The sequence below is a fragment of the Mus musculus genome, chromosome 16, assembly GCF_000001635.26.
Source record: "Mus musculus strain C57BL/6J chromosome 16, GRCm38.p6 C57BL/6J".
NCBI classification, from domain to species: Eukaryota; Metazoa; Chordata; class Mammalia; order Rodentia; family Muridae; genus Mus; species Mus musculus.
The window spans coordinates 11,109,908-11,135,378 of record NC_000082.6 but is presented as its reverse complement, the minus strand read 5'-3'; the positions used below and the strand labels follow the sequence as shown (position 1 = coordinate 11,135,378).

The 25,471-nt window shown below is 42.5% G+C and overlaps 1 protein-coding gene across 7 annotated transcripts in view; it reads left to right on the top strand.

Annotated features, from left to right (window-relative positions):
- The first annotated feature begins 733 nt into the window (after positions 1–733).
- Positions 734–25,471, top strand: part of Txndc11 (thioredoxin domain containing 11) — a 59,735-nt gene continuing 34,997 nt past the window's right edge. Inside the window, exons 1-4 of one of the 7 annotated variants that reach the window (XM_030248911.1) lie at positions 734–1,111; positions 6,676–6,892; positions 12,612–12,709; positions 18,455–18,584. Coding sequence is in view for 5 of the 7 variants with exons in the window: in XM_006521659.3 (XP_006521722.1) it covers positions 870–1,111; positions 6,676–6,892; positions 12,612–12,709; positions 18,455–18,584 (687 nt within the window). In the remaining 2 variants the exon portion in view is untranslated. Of the gene's footprint in view, positions 1,112–6,675; positions 6,893–12,611; positions 12,710–18,454; positions 18,585–25,471 lie in introns of those variants that run through there. The other 6 variants (XM_006521659.3, NM_029582.2, XM_006521660.4 and 3 more) reach the window with 6 other exon arrangements.

Below are 25,471 nucleotides of genomic sequence, written 5' to 3'. Positions count from 1 at the left end.
GATTTGCCCATCAAGCATGGGTCATAGAAATGGGATTACACAATATACATCCATCCTTTTACTTAGAGCTGGGTTCTTTTGTTGAATGTAATTACCACTTATCAGTACTTGTCTCAAGGTTTCTACTGTTGTAATAAACACATGAACAAAAGCTACTTGGGGAGGGAAGGGTTTGTTTTGGTTACACTTTACCATCATTGAAGGAAGTCAAGGTAGAATCCTGCAAGCAGAAACTGAAGCAGAAGGCATGCAGCGTTATTACTACCCCATTACAGAGCAGCCCGGTCTCCGTTTTATTACTGTGTCCTCCAGTCCTTCTCGCCTCTGCACGAGGCCTCCCCGCCCCACTTTCTGAAAAGCAGAGATAACAAACTGCACCCATGTCCTGAAGGGTCTGTCAACAGTGTTGACGCACTAGCGACAATCTGAGCCCTAACAGTACCCGGAAGGGCCGACCAACGGAAGGACTCGCTAAGGAGACACCACCAACTAGCTTCCGGACGCGAGGATGTAGCGTCAGCGCAGTGAATGAAGGACAAGGTCTAGCTTGAGTGACTGCAAGCCTGCGCAGAGTCGCTACAAGAGAGGCGGGACCGGTGGAAGGCTGACGCGGCCGCGAGTGCTGCGAGCACCCGCGCAGACTCCATGGGCTCGAGGGCGTGGCCCCCAAAGGGCGTGGCTTCGCGGGAAGCCGGCATTCGCGCAGGCTCCGAGTCGGAGGGCGGGGCATCTCTGAAGTGTGGCTGACGTGGAGAGTCCGGGTTAGTGAGCGCCGCTGGCTGCGAGGTCCGGGAGTGACGTGCGGGGCCGGGTCCCCGGGCCCGAGGTGGCGGCAGCGACGGTATAAAGCCGGCCACGGGGAGCATGTAATGTCGGAATGCGGAGGCCGCGGCGGCGGCGGCGGGAACAACAGCGAGGACGCCGAGGACGAGGGTGGCGGCCCCAAGGGCTCAGGCTCCCTCAGCCCTGCCGGGGCGGCGGCGTCCTTGGAGGGCCGGATCCGCCGCGGCTTGCGCGGCGCCTCGCTTATGGCGCGCCAGCGGCCAGAGCTGCTGTGCGGGGCCGTGGCTCTCGGCTGCGCCCTGCTCTTCGCCCTCAAGTTCACTTGCAGGTGAGGCTGCCGGGACTCAGGCTCCGCGGCCAGAGCTATGCCACCCCGGCTGCGCGGGGCCAGCTCGGGGCCTCCGGGGTCGAGGGTTGTTTGTCTTCCTCGGGGAAGTCGAGCCTGACCTTGCCTGCGACCACAGGCTTGACCTTCCCGGCGGCCGCGGTCCCCCACTCTCCTAGTTCGGCGTGGAGGCGTTTCCAGGGTGCTGCTCTATATCAATTATGTACCGAGGGCGTTTGGCCCTGTTTCTGAGCTGCTTCTCACCTGTTGGGGTCTCTCGGGGTGCACATGTCAATTCTTGCTCAGGCTATAATGCTCAGTTTTAATTCATTCCATTTTCCTTAATGCTTGCAGTGTGATGATTCACAAGCCATTTAGGGGTCTTAGTCGCTTTTGGGAATCCAGGCAAGCCTTTGATATACTGACAGTGCACGTTTGTACTGAGCACCCGTTAATGCTGAAGACAAAAATCCCCGTTCCCTGGAGTTCTCATTGAAGTGATGATATACAATAAACAAACACTTCAGAGACCTTAATAAGTGCTATGCAGGGAATAGAAGGATGAGGTTGGGTAGGGCAGAAAGGGCCTTCATAGGAAAATGGCATTAGCCACTTACACAAGGAAAGGAAGGGGCAGAGGTGGAAGAGCTGGGGTAAGAGCTATTACAAAACAGTTAAGTGCAAAGATCTGGAGTCTGAGCAAGCTTGGTCTTTTTGTGAAACTTGGAAAAGGCCTGAGTAGGCTGGAGTTTAGGAAGAATGGAAGCTAATGTGCATCTTTTCAGAAAATTGTGTAGATAGATACAAAGTTTATATTTCAATTATACTCCTTGCCTCAGATCATCAGTATATCATTTGACATTGCAGTTTATAAAATCTGTTATCACTTGACATATCCTCTTGGCACTTCTGTCCAGAGGGAGATTTATGTGGGCACAGATTGAGTGTAATGAACACAATATGAGATCCCTGAGGTCAAGATGGGCCAAAAATTAGGAGTTTTAGGGGGAAGAGACTCGTTTTTTTAGTGTTTGCAATGTGTTAGGTGCTATGCTAAAGTGTTTAAAGCCAACTAAAAGTGTTTGTCACCACACCTGGCCTGGAGTTTGAATCTTGAGCAACTAGACTGGTACTGTCTTTATAAGGAAAATACAGAAAGTATTTTACAAGGTGGAATGTTGCAACCTGTCATTTGGATTCATATTAACAGTCCTTTTCCCACGTCAAGGAATTGATTTACTTCAGTTTGCCCAGCTGTGAAAACAGTGCTCAGTGTTTGATCTGAGACACGTGACTTGGTGGGTGACCTCTGAGAGAAGATTGAAGAGTTTAAATCAGTCTGAGGAGCTGTCAGGATGAGCTCCTCAACTGCTTTTGGCTGGGAGAGAGAGCCTGCAGCCTCACTTCCTCAAGCATCTTTCTATGGTGCTGGCAATGGGACAGCCCTTTTAATAAACTCAGATGAATTTTTAAGGACTTTGTTTGATAGGATGGTGTTAAGATATTATGGTACAACTGACCCTGACATCTTTGTTGCTCTTTCCTTAAGATCTTTAATAAGGACAGAGGCTTCAGGAAGAATATATCAGGTCTGTTTTTCAAATTTAATTTTATTCATAGTACAACTCTGAAATAAATGACTGCCCTCCTCAGTGTTGAGTGCTTAGCTTAGTTCAGAGTAGGTGGTCTATAAGAAGGTGAATTTGGAGTTGAACCACAGTGAGTTACTGTGGGTGTTCAGGGCCTCTGATCTTTGCCCACTTCTGTTTATGGGCACTCAGTCTCCATGAATCCATTCTGCTTTCTTTTCTGTGTTTGTTTATTAGGAGTAAAGTGGCATTGTGTATAGTTGCCTTTAGGAGGGAGATTTAAGGTATAGATTTCATTTCAATCGAATTTACAAGCTAGCAGTATGGCTTAGTGGGCAAAGCACTTAACTGCACAAGCCTGACAATGTGAGTTTCATCTTCGAGCTCACGGTGGAAGCAGAGAACAGATTCAGGTTATCTTTGACTTCCATGGGAATGCCTGCACTCACACACATGTGCACAGGCAGTAAACAATAGCTTTTTCTTTTTTTTTCTCCTAAGACAGGGTTTCTCTGTGTAATCCTGGCTGTCCTGGAACTCACTGTGTAGACCAAGCTGGCCTTATACTCAAGAGATCCACCTGCCTCTGCATCCCTGAGTGCTGGGATTGAAGGCCTGGGCCACCACACCTGGCCATCTTTTTTGTTTTTAAACATGCCTTTATTTTTCACTACCAATTCTTGTTTTTGTTTGTGCTACACAAACTTAAGAGTTGTAGGAAGTCTCTGATTTACATGTAATTTTTGAAAAATGTAAAGCAAAACTTGAGAGATTGATGAAAAGGGTCTGTGGTAGAGCAGAGGGCCGTGTTTCTCTTTCCTGGCTGTTTAGTTTTTGTTTGGTTTGTGTTTTATCTGACTTTTAACTTTAAGAACTCCTCTGCACCTGTAAACAAATAATAAGTTGATGTCACCTGGATTTATCCCCAGATTGCATTATTTTATGCTAAGCGTGCAGGTTTTCTTTTTGTTTCTTTTTGGGCCTAGGCCTCATGTAGTCCAAGGTGATTTCAGACTCCTGATCCTACTGCCTTCTCCACTCAAGTGCTTTCATTACAGGTGTGTATAACCATGCTTGGCTTTAAATAAAACAAAAACCAAAAAACCAAACAAACACTGAATTATGTGTGTATGTCTAAATGCGCATCTGTGTGGGTTTGTGCACATGAGTGCAAGTACCCACAGATCCCAGAGGCATTGGATGCCCCAGAACCTGAGTCACAGGTGGCTCTGGGCACACAGGTGCTGGGAAGCAAGCTTGGTACTGCTCTTGTAGGTACTCTCCTAACTGCTGAGTTTTTTTTTTTTTTTTTTTTTCCATTTTTTATTAGGTATTTAACTCATTTACATTTCCAATGCTATACCAAAAGTCCCCCATATCCACCCACCCCCACTCCCCTGCCCACCCACTCCCCCTTTTTGGCCCTGGTGTTCCCCTGTACTGGGGCATATAAAGTTTGCAAGTCCAATGGGCCTCTCTTTCCAGTGATGGCCGACTAGGCCATCTTTTGATATATATGCAGCTAGAGTCAAGAGCTCCGGGGTACTGGTTAGTTCATAATGTTGTTCCACCTATAGGGTTGCAGATCCCTTTAGCTCCTTGGCTACTTTCTCTAGCTCCTCCATTGGGAGCCCTATGATCCATCCATTAGCTGACTGTGAGCATCCACTTATGTGTTTGCTAGGCCCCGGCATAGTCTCACAAGAGACAGCTACATCTGGGTCCTTTCAATAAACTGCTGAGCTCTTAACAGTCCCCTGACTTTGTATTTGAGTCTCACTTTAACCCAGGCTGGCCTGGAGCTTATTGTCCTGTCTAGCTGTCTGAATGCTGGAATTATAAATGTGTGCCATCATGCTCAATTTAACTTGCATTTGAATGGTAGGAAAATAATTCCACCAATGAACAACCTTTAGAATCTCTTCAGAACACATTTCCTCACCTCTGTGTACAGTTATCTGCTTGTCTGTCATTCAGGCCTCACTTAAGAGATACTTGGTTACCACCTCATCAGAAGCTGCCATGTCCCCGAATTATAGCTCTATACTGAGTTCTCCCACAACAATGGCCATTTTGTGTAACTTTTATTGCTGATTGTTTATGTACCTGTTTCTTTGCCATCTTCCTCCTCTAGGAAGAAAGCTCTTGGCAGCAGCCTCTGCCTGTGTCTGAGCCATAGAGCAGTTACTCAGGCAGTTTGTCTTTGTAGGTATTTTGTTCCCTCTTCTAAAAAGGATGGAAGTATCCACACTTTGGTCTTCCTTCTGCCTGAGCTTCATGTGGTCTGTGAATTGTGTCTTGGGTATTCCGAGCTTTTGGATTAATATCCACTTATCAGTGAGTGCATGTGTATTCTTTTGTGACTGGGTTACCTCACTCAGGATGATATTTTCTAGTTCCATCCATTTACCTAAGAATTTCATGAAGTCATTGGGTTTTTTTTGTTTTGTTTTGTTTTCGAGGCAGGGTTTCTCTGTGTAGCCATGGCTGTCCTGGAACTCACTCTGTAGACCAGGCTGGCCTCGAACTCAGAAATCCACCTGCCTCTGCCTCCCAAGTGCTAGGATTAAAGGCGTGCACCACCACCGCCTGGCGAAGTCATTGTTTTTAATAGCTGAGTAGTACTCCATTGTGTAAAAGTACCACATTTTCTGTATGCATTCCCCTGTTGAAGGGCATCTGGGTTCTTTCCAGCTTCTGGCTATTATAAATAAGGCTGCTATGAACATAGTGGAGCATGTATCCTTGTTATATGTTGGAACATCTTTTTGGTATATGCCCAGGAATGGCATAGCTGGGTCCTCAGGTAGTACTATGTTCAATTTTCTGAGGAACCGTCAGACTGATTTCCAGAGTGGTTTTACCAGCTTGCAATCCCACCAGCAATGGAGGAGTGTTCCTCTTTTTTTACATCCTCCCCAGCATCTGCTTTCACCTGAGTTTTTGATCTTAGCCATTCTGACAGATTTGAGGTGGAATCTCAGGGTTGTTTTGATTTGCATTTCCCTGATGACTAAGGATGTTGAACATTTCTTTAGGTGCTTCTCAGCCATTTGGTATTCCTCAGTTGAGAATTCTTTGTTTAGCTCTGTACCCCATTTTTAATAGGGTTCTTTAGTTCTCTGGAGTCCAGCTTCTTGAGTTCTTTGTATATATTGGATATTAGCCTTCTATCAGATGTAGGGGTGGTAAAGATCTTAGCAGTCATTTCTTAGTTGAATGGCTTAATCTTTTTAAATTGTGATTATTGATACAGTTGTTTTCATTTGTACCTTCTGCGTTTTATTTTTTCTTTGCTCCTTTACTTTCTTTTGGTGTAATGTATTGTTTTAGGGCACTGTGGCAGGGCTTTATGCTCTAGCATTGTATCCATGTGCCTGATGGGAGAATTGTAGCCTCTCTGACTGTGGGGAACCTTTCCAGTTAAGGCTCTTACTATATTCTTCATCTTTCTTATCACGGATTAGTATTAGTGTGTAGAATTCTATGTTCTAGTTGCTTTTCCCTGAATGCTCTGGATAGATATAGGTCAACTCCCCTTAATAAATTATGTTTTCTAAAAGTTGAGTCACCTGTAAATGTCTCCTATAGGAACTGTACTCATGGTGCTGTATACGGTTTCCTCAGACTTGTGAGCAATAGAGCAGTAGCAGCAGTGCCTGGAGATCAGTGGCTTTTGTTGACTGTCGGGCTACAATGTTGAAATTTTGGGTTGTGAGCGGTGAGACCGTGGAGCGTGTCATTATTTACTGCTTCCCTAACCCACACCTGCAGGGACAATGCCCAGCATCTGTACTGTCCCAGCCAGGTGTTGCCTTAGCATGGTGTATTGGTTTCTGTTCAGGGCGGTGACTTGCAAGCTCTTAATTTCTTACTCAAAAGAGGCCTTTAAAAAAAGTCTTCTCTCTTCTTCCGTACAAAAGTGTAATGGAAGAAAATAAGTAAGTGGAGAAATTGTTTGTGTTTACTCTTTTTTAGTCGAGCAAAAGACGTGATAATACCAGCAAAGCCGCCTGTCAGCTTTTTCTCCTCGAGATCTCCGGTCCTTGACCTCTTCCAGGGGCAGCTGGACTATGCTGACCATGTCCGCCAGGATTCTGAGGTGGTGGTGCTGTTCTTCTATGCCCCGTGGTGTGGCCAGTCCATCGCTGCCAGGGCAGAAATTGAGCAGGCAGCCAGCCGGCTTTCTGATCAGGTAATGTGTGCTTTCACCCAAGCGGTGACTGTCAAGTCTATATTAGAGAAGATGGCCTCTCAGAGAAATGATGCCAGACTGGCCGTGATATCCAGGCAAACTCCGGGGCCTTGTCAGGTGCAAAGCTTGTGAAGAAACAGGAACAAGAATCCTGGCATGAGGTCAAGTGGCAAGAGTAAGCTTCAGTTCTGTAGCTTCAGGAGATGTGTGCTTGCCCAGGATACCAGGTTGTGGGATACAGTGCTGAAGATAGTAGAGACCAAGAACCCCAGCTCTCTCATGTCCAGCTTATGTGGCTTGTAAGCCTTTTATGTTGTAAGTGGCACACAGGCCATGGTGAATGTGTGGAGTTAGCAGACAGCTTGAAGGAGTCGGTACTCCTCTACTATGTAGCCAACTACTTAAATGTTTATACAGGAAAAATTCATGAATAAAAAGACTAAATGTTGCCAGGTGTGGTGACACACACTTTTAATCCCAGCACTTAGGAGGCTAAGGCAGGCAGACCCCTGAGTTGCAGGTCAGCCACATCTACAAAGTGAGTTCTAGGACAGTGAAGGCTACACAGAGAAACCCTGTCCAAACAAACAAACAAACAAACAAAAAAACAAACAAACAAAAAAACTGATTGAAGGTACTTCCCACCAAGCCTGATGACCTGAGTTAAAATCTTTGGGGTCAGTTCTCTCCTGCCTTTCTGTGGGTTTTAGGGATTAAACACAAGTCACCAAGCTTTTGTGGCAAGTGCCTTTACCTGCTGATCCATTTCACTGGTCCCTTGGTAATATAAAGTGTGTGTGTGTGTGTGTGTATGTGTGTGTGTGTGTGTGTGTATGTATGTATATATATATATATGTATATATGTGTGTGTGTTTATATATGTATACATACATATATATGTGTGTATATATATATATGTATGTATGTATGTATGTATGTATGTATATATATATATATATATAAAATTTTATGTGTATGGGTGTGTTGTCTGTATGTACCACATATGTGCCTGGTGCATTAGGAGGTCAGAAGAGGGTACCTTCTCTCCTGTAACTGGAGTTACATATTGGTGGTTGTGATCTACCATGTGGGTGCTGGGAACTGAACCCCCACTTTTGAAAGGGCAGCAGTGCTCTTAAATGCTGAGCCAATTACCAGCCCCAGTTAATTTTTGAGGTAGTGTTTCTTGTGGTGAACTCTGGTCTTGAGTTCCTGATACTTCTGCCTCATCCTCCTGAGGATTAGAGGTGTGTACCATGGCACACAAACCTGAAAATAACTATTTTGTGGTGCCTTCTTTTCTGCATGTGAGGCAACTTACATTTTAAAACTTCTCTATGCATATGATTTCAGAGTAATGTAGTCTTAGTTTTTTAATTGTAACAGGTGGGAACATGGAAAAGTAATCTATAGCTAAATCCTAGATATTTTAGTTGTTAGTACACAGGCAAAGCATTATGCTTTATGTAGAGCCACTGTGAATGGAGCAGTTACAGATGTAGAACTGTGGTAAGAAGTGATGAGCTGATGGCTCAGATCCCACAGGGACTTACTTTATAACTGGATCCACAATAGGAAGCAGCTCGTGGGAGAGCCCCTAACTAAATAGAGAGATTTCTGTCTCAGTTTATACAGTAGTCTCATTCCTCAGAATTTCCCTGAACCCTTGGATTCACATGTAAGATGGGCTTAGAATCTGGATTTGGATTGTAACAGAGCAGACTTTTCCTGGTAAAAAGTGCTAGGTAGGTATTTCAAACTACTACTACCCCGTGGGATGACAGGGTGACTTTGGCATAATCAAAGCAGATTTGAGCCTTGCAGGACTTCTCTCAGGACCTTGTTCTCCATGCATAGTAGCTTTGCGTAACCATTGTAGCAAGTAAAAATAGCTCCATAGATTCCCAAGGCCGCGCTGTTGTAGAACCATAATCTGAGCTAACTTGGACGGAGAACCCTGAGCTGCAGAAGTCATTCAGAACTCATTCTCAGTTGTTTTTCTAGAAATAACAAATATTTTTAAATGATGGCTAGGTGTCCTATCCAGTTCTGCAAAGCCTTTTAAGCTATTTTATACCTCAAGGTATACCAATAATAAGGAACTGTATTCCTTACACAGTTCACATTTCCTGAGAGGAATCTCAACATTGGGAGGTAGTGACAGGAGGGTTGGAGTTCAATGCCTTCATCATCTATATGGTGAGTTTGAGGCTAGCCTGAACTACATGAGACCTTGTCTCAAAAGAAAGACTATGTGAATGCATTTGTGTGTGTGTGTGTGTGTATTATGTGTGTGTGTAATGTTCCTGATACTTCTGCCTCATCCTCCTGAGGATTAGAGGTGTGTACCATGGCACACAAACCTGAAAATAACTATTTTGTGGTGCCTTCTTTTCTGCATGTGAGGCAACTTACATTTCATACATAACACACACACATAATACACACACACACAGCTGACAAGATGGCTTAGTAACTAAAGGTTCTTTGTGTCAAGCCTGATGATCTGAAAATGAAAAGTAATATATCACATCATTATGTCTTATCAACTTTTCAGGAAGGAAATGGGAATTCTAAGGGAGCCCTGGGCAAGCACTCAGTATATAAGCATAAAAAGAGCACCGCTTTCCTAGTCACTCCCCTGTTCTTCAGAATCTGGAGAGCAAAGGTCTGTCTCCAAGTAGGAAGCACAGAGTTTGGAAACTGTCTCATCTTAAGGTTAACTTAGTTTGTAACTGTTTAAGCAAAGTGTGCTGATTAGTGGGATAGTAACACAGTATTCCTCTGAGCCCCACCATGCTCATTTCACAGCAGTTCTTCAAACTGGTGTTTTAACTTTGGCTTTCTTAAGCAGAGTCTCTGGTTTGTAAAGGCTTAGCAGTCTGCTAACGTACTGGAGTTACAGATGAGGGCTTGTGCCACCCGCAGTGATCCAACCTGTTCATTTCAGGTCCTTCTAAATTGAGAACTTATAGTTCTATGTACATAGCAGGGAAAAGAGTGAATTTATTTTTAGAAAAAGATAGAACTCATTTGAGCCATATTAGTCAAATTAGCAAGATGGTATATTGTGCCTTTTGCTTTGTTATGTTTTTTTCCAAGACAGGGTTTCTCTGTGTAAGAAGTCTTGGCTCTTCTGGGACTGAGTCTGGCCTTACACTTACAGAGATCCACCTGCCTCTGCCTTCTGAGATGAGCTACCATGCCCAGCTAATCATGCCCTATTTTTAAGTAAAGAAAATGAGACTTCAATGGGTGAAGATTGTTGCTTTAGAAATGTCCCTAGAAGTGGACTCTCGGGGGCCAGAGAGACCAATCAGTGGTTAGGGAGATTGCTGTTCTTCCAGAGGACCTGAGTTTGGTTCTCAAAACCCACATCAGGGACGTCACAATTGCCTGTGCTGACCTCCAGGAAAATGCACATGCACATAACATACATTTACAGATATAAGTATATAAATACAACTTTTAAAAAATGGCCTCTAAAAACTCAGAAGAGTTTGAGCATTTGTACTGTATTTGTGGGCAGAAAGCATGTCAAGGTGGCTTTATGTTTGCTGACTTCATATTATTTTCTTCATATCCTCTTGAAAAACTTTAAAATGTGTTTTAATTTTGTGTATGTATGTTTCCCTGTGCCACACGAATGCTCAGTGCTCATAGAAGCTGTAGGGCACTGGGTCTCTAGGAACCGGAGTTGCAGATGATTGTGAGCTGCCATGGGTGCCAGAAACCAAACCGAATCCTCTGGGAATGCTGGGAATCATCTCTCCAGGCCTAGCACCCCAGCCTTCCTGGGTTTCGGTTGTGGGAGCTGGTTCATTCCTGTTGTGGGAGCCAGGGATGGAACTCAGACCCTTAGGCTTGCCCACTGGATCATCTCACTGACCCTGAATAACTTATGAAAAACTTGACACATACCCCAAAAGTCTGTGACTGTTGTCTTGCTTATTTTGTAATGTGATGTACCCCTCTATAGTCAGGAAGTCCTCCATAGAGGTAGCTCTGCTGCTGAGCTCAGGTCACAGAAACATTTGGTTGTGACACTTGAGAGGTAATAATGGTGTCAGGAGGGCAGCGGCAAGAAAGCTGCAAATTGCTCTACCCTAGTTCTAGGACCTCTTGTACCCAAACCAGACAATCCTGATCCTTCAGGACTACTTCAGTGTAGGGACACTTGTTCTGACTCTTTATTAACAGATTGGGAAACTTTCCTCTAAATACTCAATATCTACTTGTAAATGTGTATTTAACTCATGTTTCTACTTTCTAGAGCTTTCTTTTTACTTTTTAAAACATGGCCTAAATGTTATCTTTATTATTTTTTAAAATAGTCATTGGGCTAGAGAGATTGCTCAGTGGGTAAAGGCATTTGCTACCAAGCCTAAGGACCTGAGTTCAATTCCTAGGACGACGCGATGAAAAGACAGGTTGTCCTCTGACCTCTAAGAGCATGCTGTGGTGTGTGTGTGTGTGTGTGTGTGTGTGTGTGTGTGTGTGTGTGTGTGTGTGTGTGTGGTGTGACTGTCCTCTGACCTCTAAGAGCATGCTGTGGTGTGTGTGTGTGTGTGTGTGTGTGTGTGTGTGTGTGTGTGTGTGTATGTGTGTGTGTGTGTGTGTGTGTGTGTGTGGTGTGACTCAACCTAAGGTCTTTCAAAGGTTAGGCAAGTGCCCTAATACTGAACAACACTACTGACTCTCACCTAAAATATTCCCTTCAGCTGGGCATGATGGTGTATGCCTTTAATCCTAGAACTCTGGAGGCTGAGGCAGGTAGATTTCTAAGAGTTCAAGACCAACCCAGTCTTCATACTAAGCTCCAGGCCAGCCAAGGCTATATAGTGAGATCCTGTCTCAATAAATAAATAATAAAATAGAATTAAAATCAAATCCTTTCAAAGTACTGCTCATCCATTTTAACATTAAAAACAAATGATTTTCCTCTTGTGACAGGCGCGAAGAGTCCTAGGTGAACTATGGAGAAGGGTTTGTCTTTCTTTGAAATTTATGTATTTATTTTTAAGACGGTTTTCATATATAGCCCTGGCTGGCTTGGAATTTGCTTTGTAGACCTGGCTTGTTTCAAACTTCATGATCTGTCTCCTTTTGCCTCACAAGTCCTGGGGTTAAAAGCACGCATGGTTATTTTTCATTAAAAGAAAAAAGGAAGGATTTATTACTATTTTATTCAGACTGACTGACTGACTGACTGTTTTGCCTGTGCATATGTCTGTCCACCACATGCCTGGAGAAAGCACTGGATCACCCTGGGGGTGGAGCTACAGGACTTATAAATAGTTTCAAATCACCATATTGGTACTGGGAATCAAATCCATGTCCTTTGGAAGAGCAGCCAGTGCTCTTCTGAGACAGCTCTCCATTTCCTATTTTTTTATTTTTGCAATTCATTCTGTAGACCAGGCTAGCCTGTATATAACTCATGGTAATTCACCTGCTTCAGCTCTCTCACTGCCCTCACCCCACTCTACCCTGCCCCTTATTCCCATGCCCAGAGTTGGGATCACAAGCATGAACTACCACTGAGCAATTTTATTTAGTTGTAACTATCACCTTAGAAAGCTTGAAGCAGGGTTTATTTGTTTCTTGTTTAATACCTTCTGTTCTAGCACGGGGAAGTAGTTCTGTTTCTACAATTGTGAGTTTTGGTAACTGTTGAGTTGCTATTCATAGTCATATGAAACCTGTTTTGCCTCTGCAGGTGTTGTTTGTGGCAATAAACTGTTGGTGGAACCAGGGGAAATGCAGAAAACAGAAGCATTTCTTCTATTTTCCTGTGATACATCTGTATCATCGGAGGTAAGGGCTTGTGTTTCCAGTCCCACTTGTATTCATCAGTTGATCAGGGAACTTTTTTATCCAAAATGATTAGTCAATGTGGAAAATTAAGAAAATGCAGATAGGCAAAAATAAGTTTAAAAAAAGTAAGGGAGTTTGATGATTACATTAGCCATGTGCAACCTGGCTGTTTTGATTGTCCTTTTCTATAAATATATATGTCTGCCCTCTAGTTGTAAGCCTGAGATGTGATCGGAAAGAACGTAATATTATTTCTGAAATTGTTCTTCTGTGAACATAAGTATGTTTACATCAGTATATGTATGCTACACACTGTTTTTAAAAGATGAATTACTCCATTGTATGGCTGTACATTTTAGCTACTCAAAACTGTTAGCTACACAATACAGAAGTATACCCTGTTCCTTAGCCTGTTAACCTGATAGTGTAGCATGCTCAAGATAATAGCTTTTGCTAGGCATGGTGCCTATGCCAGTAAGCTAAGCTTCTTGGGAGGCTGAGGCAAGAGGATTATTTGAGGCCAACCTGGACAACTTAGTCTCAACCAGATAGCTGGGAATATTAATTTAGTAATAATGGGATTTCCTAACATGATCTTGGGCTTCTTCCCTAGCCTCGCAATGAGGAGGAGGGGATACAGAACCATTTCTTTCAGTTAAGAAGAAAATTACTAGTATTAATTACTACTAGTAATACTCAAGTGACAGAGGATGGAAATCCGCAAGTTTCATGATTATTTTATTTTATTGTTTCCAGTTGTATTCATTTTGCCTAAAGAGTCAAGCTACCTGTGGTTTTTATTTTAGACTATTTTGTTCTTGTTTTTTTAATCTTTATTTTTAGTTATATGTATCTGTGTGTGTCTGTGTGGTATGAGCACATATAAATGCAGAATGTCATAGCCCTTCGAGCTGGAGTTACAGACAATTGTGAGCTCCCAGGCATGGTTGCTGGAAACCAAACTCTCGTCCTTTGCAAGAGCAGTTACATCCTCTTAACTGTAGAGCCATCTCTCTTAGGCCCAAGATTTATTTTATTATCTATTTATTTATTCTTTATGTGTGTGTGCTTAATATATGTATGTATATGAACTATATGCATACCAGAACTTGAGGCAATCGAAAGGAAAACATCATATCTGGAACTGTAGCTACAGGGGATTCTGAGCCATCAAATTGGTGCTGGGAATCAAATCCAAGTTCTCTGGAAGAATAGACAATGCTCTTAACCACTGAGCCATCTCTCCAGCCCATCCATCCATCCATCCATCCATTCGTTCATTCATTTGTTTGTTTAATTTGTGAAGGGGTGACAGGACCTTACTATTTATTTATTTATTTGTTGGTTTGATTGTTTGTGAGTAGTGACAGGATCTCACCATGTAATCCTGGCTAGCTTGGAACTCACCATATCAGCCAAGGTTGTCTGGAACTTGGAAAGATTGGCTGGCTTTTGTTCCCTAGTGCTGAGGTTAAAGGCATTTGCAGTCAAGCCTTCCTTTGTTGGCTAAGGGGTCTCATGCTGTAGCCTAGCCTGGCCTAGAACGTAGTGGTCCTGCCTTAATCGCTCACAGGAGCTGGGAAAATGGGCATCTGCCACCACATTGGCTTTAAGCTAGTCGCTTCTGCTGTGTATATGTTAATGTTTGCTTTTGCAGGTGTACTGAGACCCTACTGTGGATGTTACGAGGTATTTGAAAAAGCTGGTGTGGGGCTATTTATGTAGAGACAGGGTTTCTCTGTGTAGCCTGGCTGTCCAGGAGCTCACTATGTTTAACCAGGTTGAATTTGGATTGAGAGAGCTCAGTCTGCCTCTTCCTTCCCAGTGCTGGGATTAAAGGCTTGTGCCACCCCATCCAGTTTATTCATCTTAATCTTTGAGGTGGTCTCATTCTGTATCCCAGGCTAGCCTTGAACTGATAATCTTCCAACCTTAGCCTTTAGAGCAGAAGATGGCATTTAGGCTGCAGTCAGTGTGATTGGTTTAAAGTCCATGAAAGGCCAATGGGTAAAAACTTGATTAGTGAGAGCTTTATTTTCAGGGGTTCCTTTCTCCTTCTCATGTACCTACCTCCTGGGCCTCATTAGTAGGGATTCACAGTAATCATTGACAAACTGTTAGTGACAGACTGACTCTCTATCCTTTTTCTTCTCAGTTCCACACCTCTGGCATAAACTGTTGTACATTGTAGTGTTTTCCTAAACAACTGATTTATTTAGGCAAGACTACATTTTCCACTTTATATGAAGTGCCTGTGGAATCAAAGGAACAAGCTAGCTTCTCTTGGTAACCATTTAGATTGGTTTCAAATCTCCCCACTCTGCTTCTTATTCAGTAGGTTCTTCCTCTGCTTTAAAGGCTCAAGTGGGGATTCTTAAATATAAGGTACAGTCCCAGTGACCCTCTCAGGCCTAGTTCCTACTTTATAGAGGTCAGGAGAAAGCAGTGTACTGAAGCAGGTGATGCATTTACCCTGCTAAGGTCCCTGTGTTACTCCTTGGCTTTGAACAGTGGGGTGGTTAAAATTTTGCACACTGCCAGAGGTGGATTCAAGTTGATGTGACATTAAAATGAGCATTCCCTTGAATTGAGATAAAGGTCATTTTGAGAGGCCAAGAATACACATTAGCTGTTTGTGTTCCCAGATTCTATAGATTTTAGAATCAACAGTCCAAGCCAGGTGTTTTGCTTCATGCCTTTAAACTGAGAACTCTGAAGGCTGAAGCAGGAGGATTGCTGTGAGTCTAAAGCTAGTCTGAGCTACTGTCTTAAGGTTTGTAAAGAGACACCATGACCACATCAACTCTTATAAACAGGAAGCATTTAATTGGGGCTGGTTTACAGGTTCAGAGATTTAGTTCATTATTGTCTGGGCAGAAGTATGGTAGCGTACAGGCAGGCAAGGTGCTAGAGAAGGAACTGAGAATTTGGATCCACAGGTAGCAGGAAGAGAATACCTCCTCCAAAAAAGCCACAACTACTCCAAGGTCACACATCCTAATAGTAGCACTCCCTATGGCCCCAGGGGGGCTTTTTTTAAAAACAAAAACAAAAACACCGCAGCTACTATGTGGAATTCTGTTTTAAATGGAGGGTACCTATCCGAGTGCCCTGTTTTCTGCACTGGGGCTTTGAAATGCCCACAATTCATCTTAGCTGCTTTACTTACTGAAGTCTGTTCAGATGCCTTTCTGCTCACGTGTGCTGGTACAGCAGTGCTGAGGCATAGAACCTCCCCAGATACCTGTTCATGTTCTGGGAGTCTCTGCCTCAGTTTTATATGTGATGTGCATGATTGCTCCTGGGCACTCCTGTCACTCACAAGCCTTTCCTGCTTACAGTGCTCACACTCCCACTGAGGCTCACAGCTGAGCAGATGCTGCTGTTTGTGTATTTTGTTGCTGCTGTTGCTCATATTTACTGTAATGCTTTTATCTTTGAGCTACTTAAACTAACAGCGTTCTGCTTTGTGGGCTAGGTTTTGGGGTGTGTATTGATGCCATCCCAAAGCTGATGAAATAGAGTTTGGAACATGGGGATGGCTTCTCGCCACCTGTTAGTGACCAGGAGCTCTAGATCAGCTCATCCTACACTGATGGCTACAGTTTGGGATTCAACACTTGTATATCTGCATCTTGAGATCTTGTTGCCTTTTACAATTCACTAGGACACTTTACTAGGAAAACTCAGCAAAGCCTAAGGCCTTGAATAGATGAGATTTCTACATGGATTGGCCTTTTTGCTGGACAAAATCTGTTATTAGATGCGTTCTTGATTTTTTTTTTAAATCTAACTCATTGATTCATTGATCCATTTATTCATTCGTAGTATATTTGATACAAGTTCTAATGTAGCCCAGGCTGGCCTCAAGTTTAATACAGATACAGATACAGATACAGATACAGATACAGATACAGATACAGATACACATACAGATACAGATACACATACAGATATATGTAGCCAGTCTTTGCTACTTTGTGAGTTCCTCTTTTTCCCCACTCTTTATTCCCCTGGTTCCACCCCTAACATGGAAGAGAAACAAGGATAAAAGGGAGTGAGGAAATAGGAAAACTCCTGAGTCTAACTTCTTTCCTTTTGTTCTTTGACCACAACTACTAACCAACCTCAACCAGCCTCCCTAAAGAGCCAACAACTATCAACCCTGCCTCTCGGAGGTCCTAGCACTGTGTGCCCTCTGGATAGTTCCCAGAATTCCAAGCATAACATAATCGCAGAAATGATCTGCAGATGGCAAAACCATGCTTCTGCTAGAGCATGAGGCAAGTCACGGTCAGCTGCTGAGAGGACAGTGCAAAGCATTCCCATATTCCTACTCCTGGAATTAAAATGAAGCCCATTCTTATAATCTGTGTTTGTTAAAGAAACACAAACTCCAGAATTGTCATTACAGATATAGATTTAGATACTGTTATAGATACAGTGTAGCTATAAATATATCCAAGGATCACCTTGAACTCCTCTACCTGGGAATGCTGGGATTAAAGATGTACACTATCAAACTTGGCCTTTTTTTTTTCTTTAAATTAAAATTTGTTGGCAATTAATAGGTTTGGTGATGATGTTGGTTACTGCAAATTTTTTTTAATTAATATTTTTCATCTATGTAGTTCTGGCTGTCCTGTAACTCACTATGTAGTTCAGGTTGACCTGAAACTATCCACCTGGCTATGCCTCCCAAGTGCTGGGATTAAAGGTGTATAGCACTGTGCCCAGCCACTTGAGTTGATGGTGCCCTTATTTCTGTCTCCCAGCCATGCTTGTAGAATGCTGTGCTTGCTTCTGTTCCTTTGTTGTTGTATCCTGCAGTGTTCACTGAAGAACTTGTTTATCTCATGTGTTTGAGTTTTTATAACTATGTTACACCATCATGAGTACAGCATGTTTGAAATTCTTTCCTGAGCTCTGTGCATTGCTGCTGTTAACAGTAAACTTAATGTCTGTAGAGAAAAGAATGGTTGCAGAATTGCTGAATTTCACATGTCCCTGCCCCCTGTCATTCAGTAACATTTGTGTATATTGTAGGCCATTGAGAGAGACTAGAGAGACTTTTGATGAGTCTGTGAGGATACTGAAGCAGCCAGGTGAAAATCTGATTAGTTTAAGAGGATCCCCGTGTTACTGTTTCATAGCTGGACCAGATTCCTGTGCATCCCAAGCATAGCCAAAAGGGACCAGGAGGAGGATCGTTTATACACCTCCTGGCTTTATCCTTGCCATTTTGTTCTGTGGTAATAACACTTGAAGCAGGTGTCAGGTTCACTTAGTTAGTGATCCTTTGTCTGAGTACCTTTAGGAATATTAGTAATTACTTTTTAATAGGCAAAGGGTCAACTGGCCAGTGTTCATTATTTCACAGCTTCATGTAAAAGGAATCTGTCTGTACATGCTGAGTATTATAGCAAAGATCCTGGAATTCTTTAGTATGTGGCTAGTTTCCAAGGCCAGCCACCTTTTTCTTTTTACTAGAAATATTATGGGAACTAATTTTTCTTTTGGCGAACAGGAGAGTTTAATTTGCAGCTGGATTAAGATTGATCTCATAGAAGTGCTTGTATCTTCCCTGCCTAAAATGCTGATTCTCTGTTTACCTCCTGAGCAAAGCAGGTTGCTTGCCTCTGAACCAGCTGCTAAAGTGAAGCTGTCTTCATTGTATGGTGTTGATGGCTTTTGTTACACGTTACAGGTTTAATGCATGGTGTATTGTTTTTATTTTGGTGCTAGTTTTGGACCAATCGAATACAAAGGCCCCATGAGTGCTGTTTACATTGAGAAGTTTGTCCGCCGGGCGATGAAGCCGCTTCTCTACATCCCGTCTCAATCAGCATTGCTAGACTTTCTCTCCAGCTATGAGGTACCTGTCTTTCTTATCGCCTGCTCCCAAGGCTTTTCACTTGCTAGAACTGGATTGTTTGTATTAAGTGAGTTTTAGTTTACTTTGTTTTATTTTGGTGTATATTAATTAATTGTACAAGATAGTAGGTTTTTTTTTTGTTTTTTTGTTTTTTTTTTTTCCAAGACAGGGTTCCTCTGTATAGCCCTGGCTGTCCTGGAACTCACTCTGTAGACCAGGCTGGCCTCGAACTCAGAAATCCGCCTGCCTCTGCCTCCTAAGTGCTGGGATCAAAGGCGTGCGCCACCACTGCCCGGCAATAGTAGGTTTCATTATGACATTTTTATACTTTTAAAAAGTCTCCTGGATTTTAGCAATTAAAAAACTTACATTGGTGGCTGGAGAGCTGGTTTAGAGATTAAGAGCACATACTGTCCTTTCTAAGACCCCAGTTTAATTCCCCACACCCATTAGGTGACTTGAAACTGACTGTAACTCTAGTTTCGGGAGATCTCATACTCCAGTTAAGAGCTCCCTGAGATTCTAATTTTAAGGACAGCTGGCTAAGTGAGCATTAAAAGGCCAGACTACTTGCAAAATCTTATCTCTGTTTTGTTTGGAGATTTTAAACAGATGTTGTTCTTGTCTCACAGTTGACTAGGATATGGAATTAGTTCATAGTTTCTATGCAGCTACTCTAAGAATATTCTGTGGCCTTATAATATTGCACAATGAGGACCTGGCTTTTCTTGTCAGTTTTAGTTTAGCTTTTGACTCCGTGGTTAAGAACACTTGTGCCTTTCCTACATAACTCAGGTTCAATTCTAGCACCTACATCAGTTGGCTCACAGCTGCCTGTGCCTTCAGTTCTAGGGTATTTGAAGCCCTCTTCTGGCTTCCATGAGCATGCCCACACATACACATAAATAAATAATAAAATAATTGTTAAAGGTTGATTTCGTATGTATGGGTGTTTTGTGTGCTTGTATGCCGGTGCACCAAATATCCCGGTGTCCACAGAAGGATGAAGAGGATGTTGGGCTGCCCTAGGACTAGAGTCACAGATAGCAGCACTGTGTAGATGCTAGGAGTTTAACCCAGATTGTCTGGAAGAGCAGCCAGTGTGCTTAACTGTTGGGACTAAACTTTGATCTTTTTTGCAAGAGTAGCAAGTTAACTGGAGCTAGCTCTCCAGCCCCTACAACAAATCTTTATTTAAAACAAAACAAAAAACCAAAATAACAACAACAAAAACCCTGGAAATATACTCCTTTCTGATTATTTAAGTCCTTTTGGTTTTTGGTTTTTTGAGACAGGGTTTCTCTGGGTAGTCCTGGCTGTCCTGGAACTCTCTATAGTCAAGGCCTTTTTAAATAGAAAATATTTTAGCTTACTAATATTGCTTTTTTTCCAGTGGCCCTGTTGCCAGCTTCAATACCTCTTAAATTATTGTTATTTTAAGATTTTATTCTCTTGGGTTGCTGGGTGGGGTAGTGCATGCCTTTAATCCTAGTACTTGGGAGACAGAGGCAGGTAGAGTGTGTTCGAGGCCAACCTGTTCTACATTGTGAATTTAGGCCAGCAAAGCATACATATTTTAAGAACAAAAACCTAATCCTTAATTTGCATTATCTTTTAAAATAACTTAAAAATTCATTTATTTAAATTTATTTATTTATTTATTTATTTATTTATCTTTTGAGACAGGGTCATCCTGACTAGCCTAGAACTCACAACGTAGACTAGGCTGGCTTGGGACTCATAGAGATCACCTGCCTTTGCCCCTTGAGCACTGGGATTAAAGGTGTGCACCACCACATTTAGGTTAAAATAGTTTTTAGAAAAAAATATTTTTGTCGTGTGTATGTTTGTGAGTCTGATGTCACTTGTTTATAAGTGCCTTTGGAGGCCAGAAGAGGGCACTGGATGCCCTGGAACTAGAGCTTCAGCACCATGTGGGTATAGGGACTAAACTTGATTTTTTTTGCAAGAGTATCAAGTGCTCTTAGCTGCTAAGCCATCTTCTCTCCAGTATCTGAGTTTTCTTCTTTGAGGTAGGGATCTCATGAGTCCCAGCTCAACCTTGAGCTCCGAGCACAGTTGAGTCTGATCTAGGGCCAGTGACCCCATTCCTCACCTCCTGAGTTGTTTGGGGACTTGAGATGAGGGCAGTGTTTTGTTTTGTTTTGTTTTTTTAAAGATTTATTTATTATTACACAGAAGTATACTGTAGCTGTCTTTGAACACACCAGAAGAGGGCACCAGATCTCATTACGGGTGGTTGTGAGCCACTATGTGGTTGCTGGGATTTGAACTCAGGACCTTCAGAAGAACAGTCAGTGCTCTTAACCGCTGAGCCATCTCTCCAGCCCCCTTTGTTTTTGTTTTGAGGGGGTCTTGGAAGTAGGGTTAATAGTTAGTCCAAGCTGACCTCAGACCCTCAGCAGTCTTACAGCCTCAGTGCTCCTATAGATTGGCAGTTAGCACCTGAGCCACTGGAGGTAGTTCTCCAAACTAGTGAAAAACCTGATGTCAGGTTTAAGTCAAAGCTTAACTCTGCTACTGCCTAACTCTATGGCCTTGGGCTGATGATTTAGTCTCCTTATTCTCATTTATAAAGCAGAAGTAATCTAGATAAGACAAATCTCTAAGCAGTGGGGAGGGCAGAGGCAGACTGATCTGCATAGTGAGACTCTCAGAAAACAGAAAAACAAGTAAAAATTAAGTAAAAAAAAAAAAAAAAAAAAAAGAAATCGTTGGACTTGGTGGTGCACACCTTTGATCCCAGCACTTGGGATGCAGAGGCAGGCGGATTTCTGAGTTCAAGGCCAGCCTGATCTACAAAGTGAGTTCCAGGACAGCCAGGGCTATGCAGAGAAACCCTGTCTCGAAAAACCAAGAAAGAAGGAAAGAAAGGAAGGAAGGAAGGAAGGAAGGAAGGAAGGAAGGAAGGAAGGAAGACAGAGGAAGAAAGAAAGAAAGAGAGAGAGAAGAAAAGAAAGAAGGGAAGGGAAAAGAGAAGAGAAGAGAAGAAAAAAATTTAAACAAATCTTATCAGTAAAAATATTTTGAGGAAAATTCTGGATGTTAGTATTGCAATAAAGACTTAAATGTTATAATGATAATATTGAAATACCTTATTCATGAGGATTTTTTTTTAATAATTAAGAGATAAAAAGTGATCTGCAGAGGTCAACAGCTGCCGTCCTTCAGTCTTGCCCTATTGGCATGTTTGTAGAGTACTTTGCCCAATTTTGTCTTATTTGGGTCTTCGCTCATCTTCTAAAAGGGAAAGGAAAAGAGAAATGGGAGAGGAGCTACAAAATAACAGCACATAGCATAAAGCTTCAGCAATCTACATATGTGGCAAAGACGATCTCCTCTACTCCTGAGAAGGCGTGAGAGGCAGCTCTGTCATTTTTCAGCTTTGGTTTTGTTGTTTATTTTGAGGCAGGGTTTAAGTCTAGCCCAGACTGGCTTCAAACTTGCTGTGTAACAAAAGATGACTTTGAATTTATGGATCCTTCTGCCTCCACCTCTGTGGTTCTGGGCTTATAGGGCAGGCATCAACACACCTAATATATGTTGGGCTGGACATTATCCCAAGGCTTCCTGAACCTTAGGCAAGCACTCTGCCAACTAAATTACATCTTTACCCCTCTGCTGCATTGATTTTTTTTTTCTTTTAAAATATATTATATTTAAAACTGGGCAGTGGTGGTCAATGCCCTTATTCCCAGTACTTGGGAGGCAGAGGCAGGTGAATCTCTTTGAGTTCAAGGCTTTCGTGGTCTACCTACTGTGTTCCAGGCCACCCTGGGGTCTCAAAAAAACCAAAACAACAAAAAAAATCCATGTGTATGGTTTTGTGTGTGTGTGTGTGTGTGTGTGTGTGAGAGAGAGAGAGAGAGAGAGAGAGAGAGAGAGAGAGAGAGACAGACAGACAGACAGACAGACAGACACAGAGAAAGAGAGGGGTGAGAGGTGGTGGTGTCAGTGTCACACAGGTAGAAACTTGCAACATGCACATATGGCTGTCCAAGGCCATCTTTGGAAATGAGTCCTCTTCCTCCATCATGAATTTAAAGGATGAAACCAAGGGCGGGAGTTTTGTGGACTAAATGCTTTCTTGAGCCTGTTGTTGGCTCATTCTGCTTCATTTCTTACAGAGGGCACATGTCATAGGTAAAGGGCTTAGCTGACTTCTCTAAATATTTGGCTAGACAATCCCTCTGGTACTCTTGCCTTCAGTGGTGTTTAAAGGTTAGAAAGAGTTTTCAGAAGGTTCACATATTTCTGGTCAAGGAAGTATTATTTTGTCTCATGTTTTTGAGATGATGGTCTGTGTTGCCCAGACTGGCTCTGAAGATCCTCCTTCCTCAGCCTCTCTAATAACTAGGACCACACAAGAAAGTAGTAACTCGGAGATGTTACAAGTCCTTTTTAGTGTCCACACTTCAGTCTTCATTCTTCTTGAGTTTCATGTGTTTAGCAAATTGTATCTTATATCTTGGGTATCCTAGGTTTGGGGCTAATATCCACTTTTCAGTGAGTACATATTGTGTGAGTTCCTTTGTGAATGTGTTACCTCACTCAGGATGATGCCCTCCAGGTCCAGGGACACTATGCCCCTCCTTAGAATTGGGAACAAAACACCCATGGAAGGAGTTACAGAGACAAAATTTGGAGCTGAGATGAAAGGATGGACCATGTAGAGACTGCCATATCCAGGGATCCACCCCATAATCAGCATCCAAACGCTGACACCATTGCATACACTAGCAAGATTTTATCGAAAGGACCCAGATGTAGCTGTCTCTTGTGAGACTATGCCGGGGCCTAGCAAACACAGAAGTGGATGCTCACAGTCAGCTAATGGATGGATCACAGGGCTCCCAATGGAGGAGCTAGAGAAAGAACCCAAGGAGCTAAAGGGATCTGCAACCCTATAGGTGGAACAACATTATGAACTAACCAGTACCCCGGAGCTCTTGACTCTAGCTGCATATGTATCAAAAGATGGCCTAGTCGGCCATCACTGGAGAGGCCCATTGGACACGCAAACTTTATATGCCCCAGTACAGGGGAACGCCAGGGCCAAAAAGGGGGAGTGGGTGGGTAGGGGAGTGGGGGTGGGTGGGTATGGGGGACTTTTGGTATAGCATTGGAAATGTAAATGAGCTAAATACCTAATAAAAAATAAAATAAAAAAAAAAACAAGTCCTTTTTATTTATTGCTTCAGTGTTGCTAGTGTATCTGTACCAAAGAGAGAAAGGTGTACAAATTCTTGGTGTTTTCTCTTGCATCCTTAGTATTTGCATTTCAGTGATACCGTCTAAGTGTTGGCATGGCCCTCCTGTGTGGTTCACCAGTGTGGAACCCACTTATGTAGAGTGATGTACCTCAGTAATTTAGTCTTCTTTGAAGCAGTAAACAAATGAGTGTTAGCCAGAGGGGACTTGAATTTTAAAGACTTCTGTTGTCTTGAACATAACCTGCTTTCTCCTAGAAGCTATGAATGACATTTGTGTGTTTGTGACATCTTTGTTAGACTTTTAAAAAAAATTATGTGTATGAGTGTTTTGCCTTCATGAATATCTGTGTACCATGTACATGCAATTCTTGTGCATGCCAGAGAAGGTGTTGGTCTCACAGGGCTGGAAATATAGGTGGTTGTGAGCTACCATGTTGTAAATCAAACCTGGGTTCTCAGATTTGTCATAGTGGCAGCTTTATTGATTTGCTATGACCACTGTAGGTGTATTTGTAACATAGGTCCTCTGTACAAATCAAGAAGCCAGGTAAGCCAGGAGTGGTGGTGCATGCCTTCTGTCTCCCAAGTGCTGAGATTAAAAGGCATGCCAGGCAATATTTAGTTTCTTTATGGCACTTAAAATCCCTTTCCTTCCTTTCTCCCTCCCTCCCTCCCTCCCTCCCTCCCTCCCTCCCTCCCTTCTTCTCTTCTTCTCTTCTTCCCTTCCTCCCTTCCTCCCTTCCATCCTTCTTTTTTTTTATGACAAAGATTCAGAAGGTGTTGGCTTTTTAATTTGGCTATAATTTTATTTGTTTTTATGAAAGACAAAAGACAAGGCCATGGCTATCAGTGCATATTAAAGCAACAGTTTGCTATTTCTGGTTACTGAGTCAGGATTTATTATGCAGAATGGGAGTGACCTATGTATGATAATCACAAAACTGAGATTGTAGGATCTTAGAATTTTCTTCCTAGATATGCACTAGCATAATGCTAACTTGAACCTCATGTGTGTAGCTAGGAACTGCAGTGAACTTTCCCAGGGGCACAATAGAGGAAGATGAGAGCTTCAAGTAAGTCATGTCCATACAAGCATATTAGACTGTGCTTCTTCCAGTTCCTCCTGCTGTAGCTCAGACAGCTCTTCTTGCCGACTTGTTTATAGACAGGCAGATGTGGTCAGACAGAATGTGGGTCCTAGTTATTTTAATGGTCTTGAAGTTGATTGAAAAAGGAGTAAGACAGTAAGTAAGATGAAATTTCCACAGGTTTTATGTCTTCTAATTTTAATGGGGTTTTGTTGTTGGTTTTGTTTTGATTTTTTTTTTAAGGTATTGTCTCTTCGGTGTTGGTAGCTTCCCTATCAAATGCTTTATTTTTAAATCACATCTGATTTAAATCATCTGATTTTTACCTTGCAACCTACCTACCAAATGCCAATAAATAGTACTGTTATTTAGAACTTTTATCTTATATTTGTGCCAAAATAGTTCCTAAACCTTTTTGTGAATTTCTGTAATTTACTTAAGATGAATTATTTAGCACATATCTATTAATTTAGTCTTATGATAAACTAAGTTGTTTTAAAATTAAGCAGGATGTAAAAAGGCCTAGGAATCTTGGAGGGAGCGGGTTAAGTAGGGTGTTGATAAA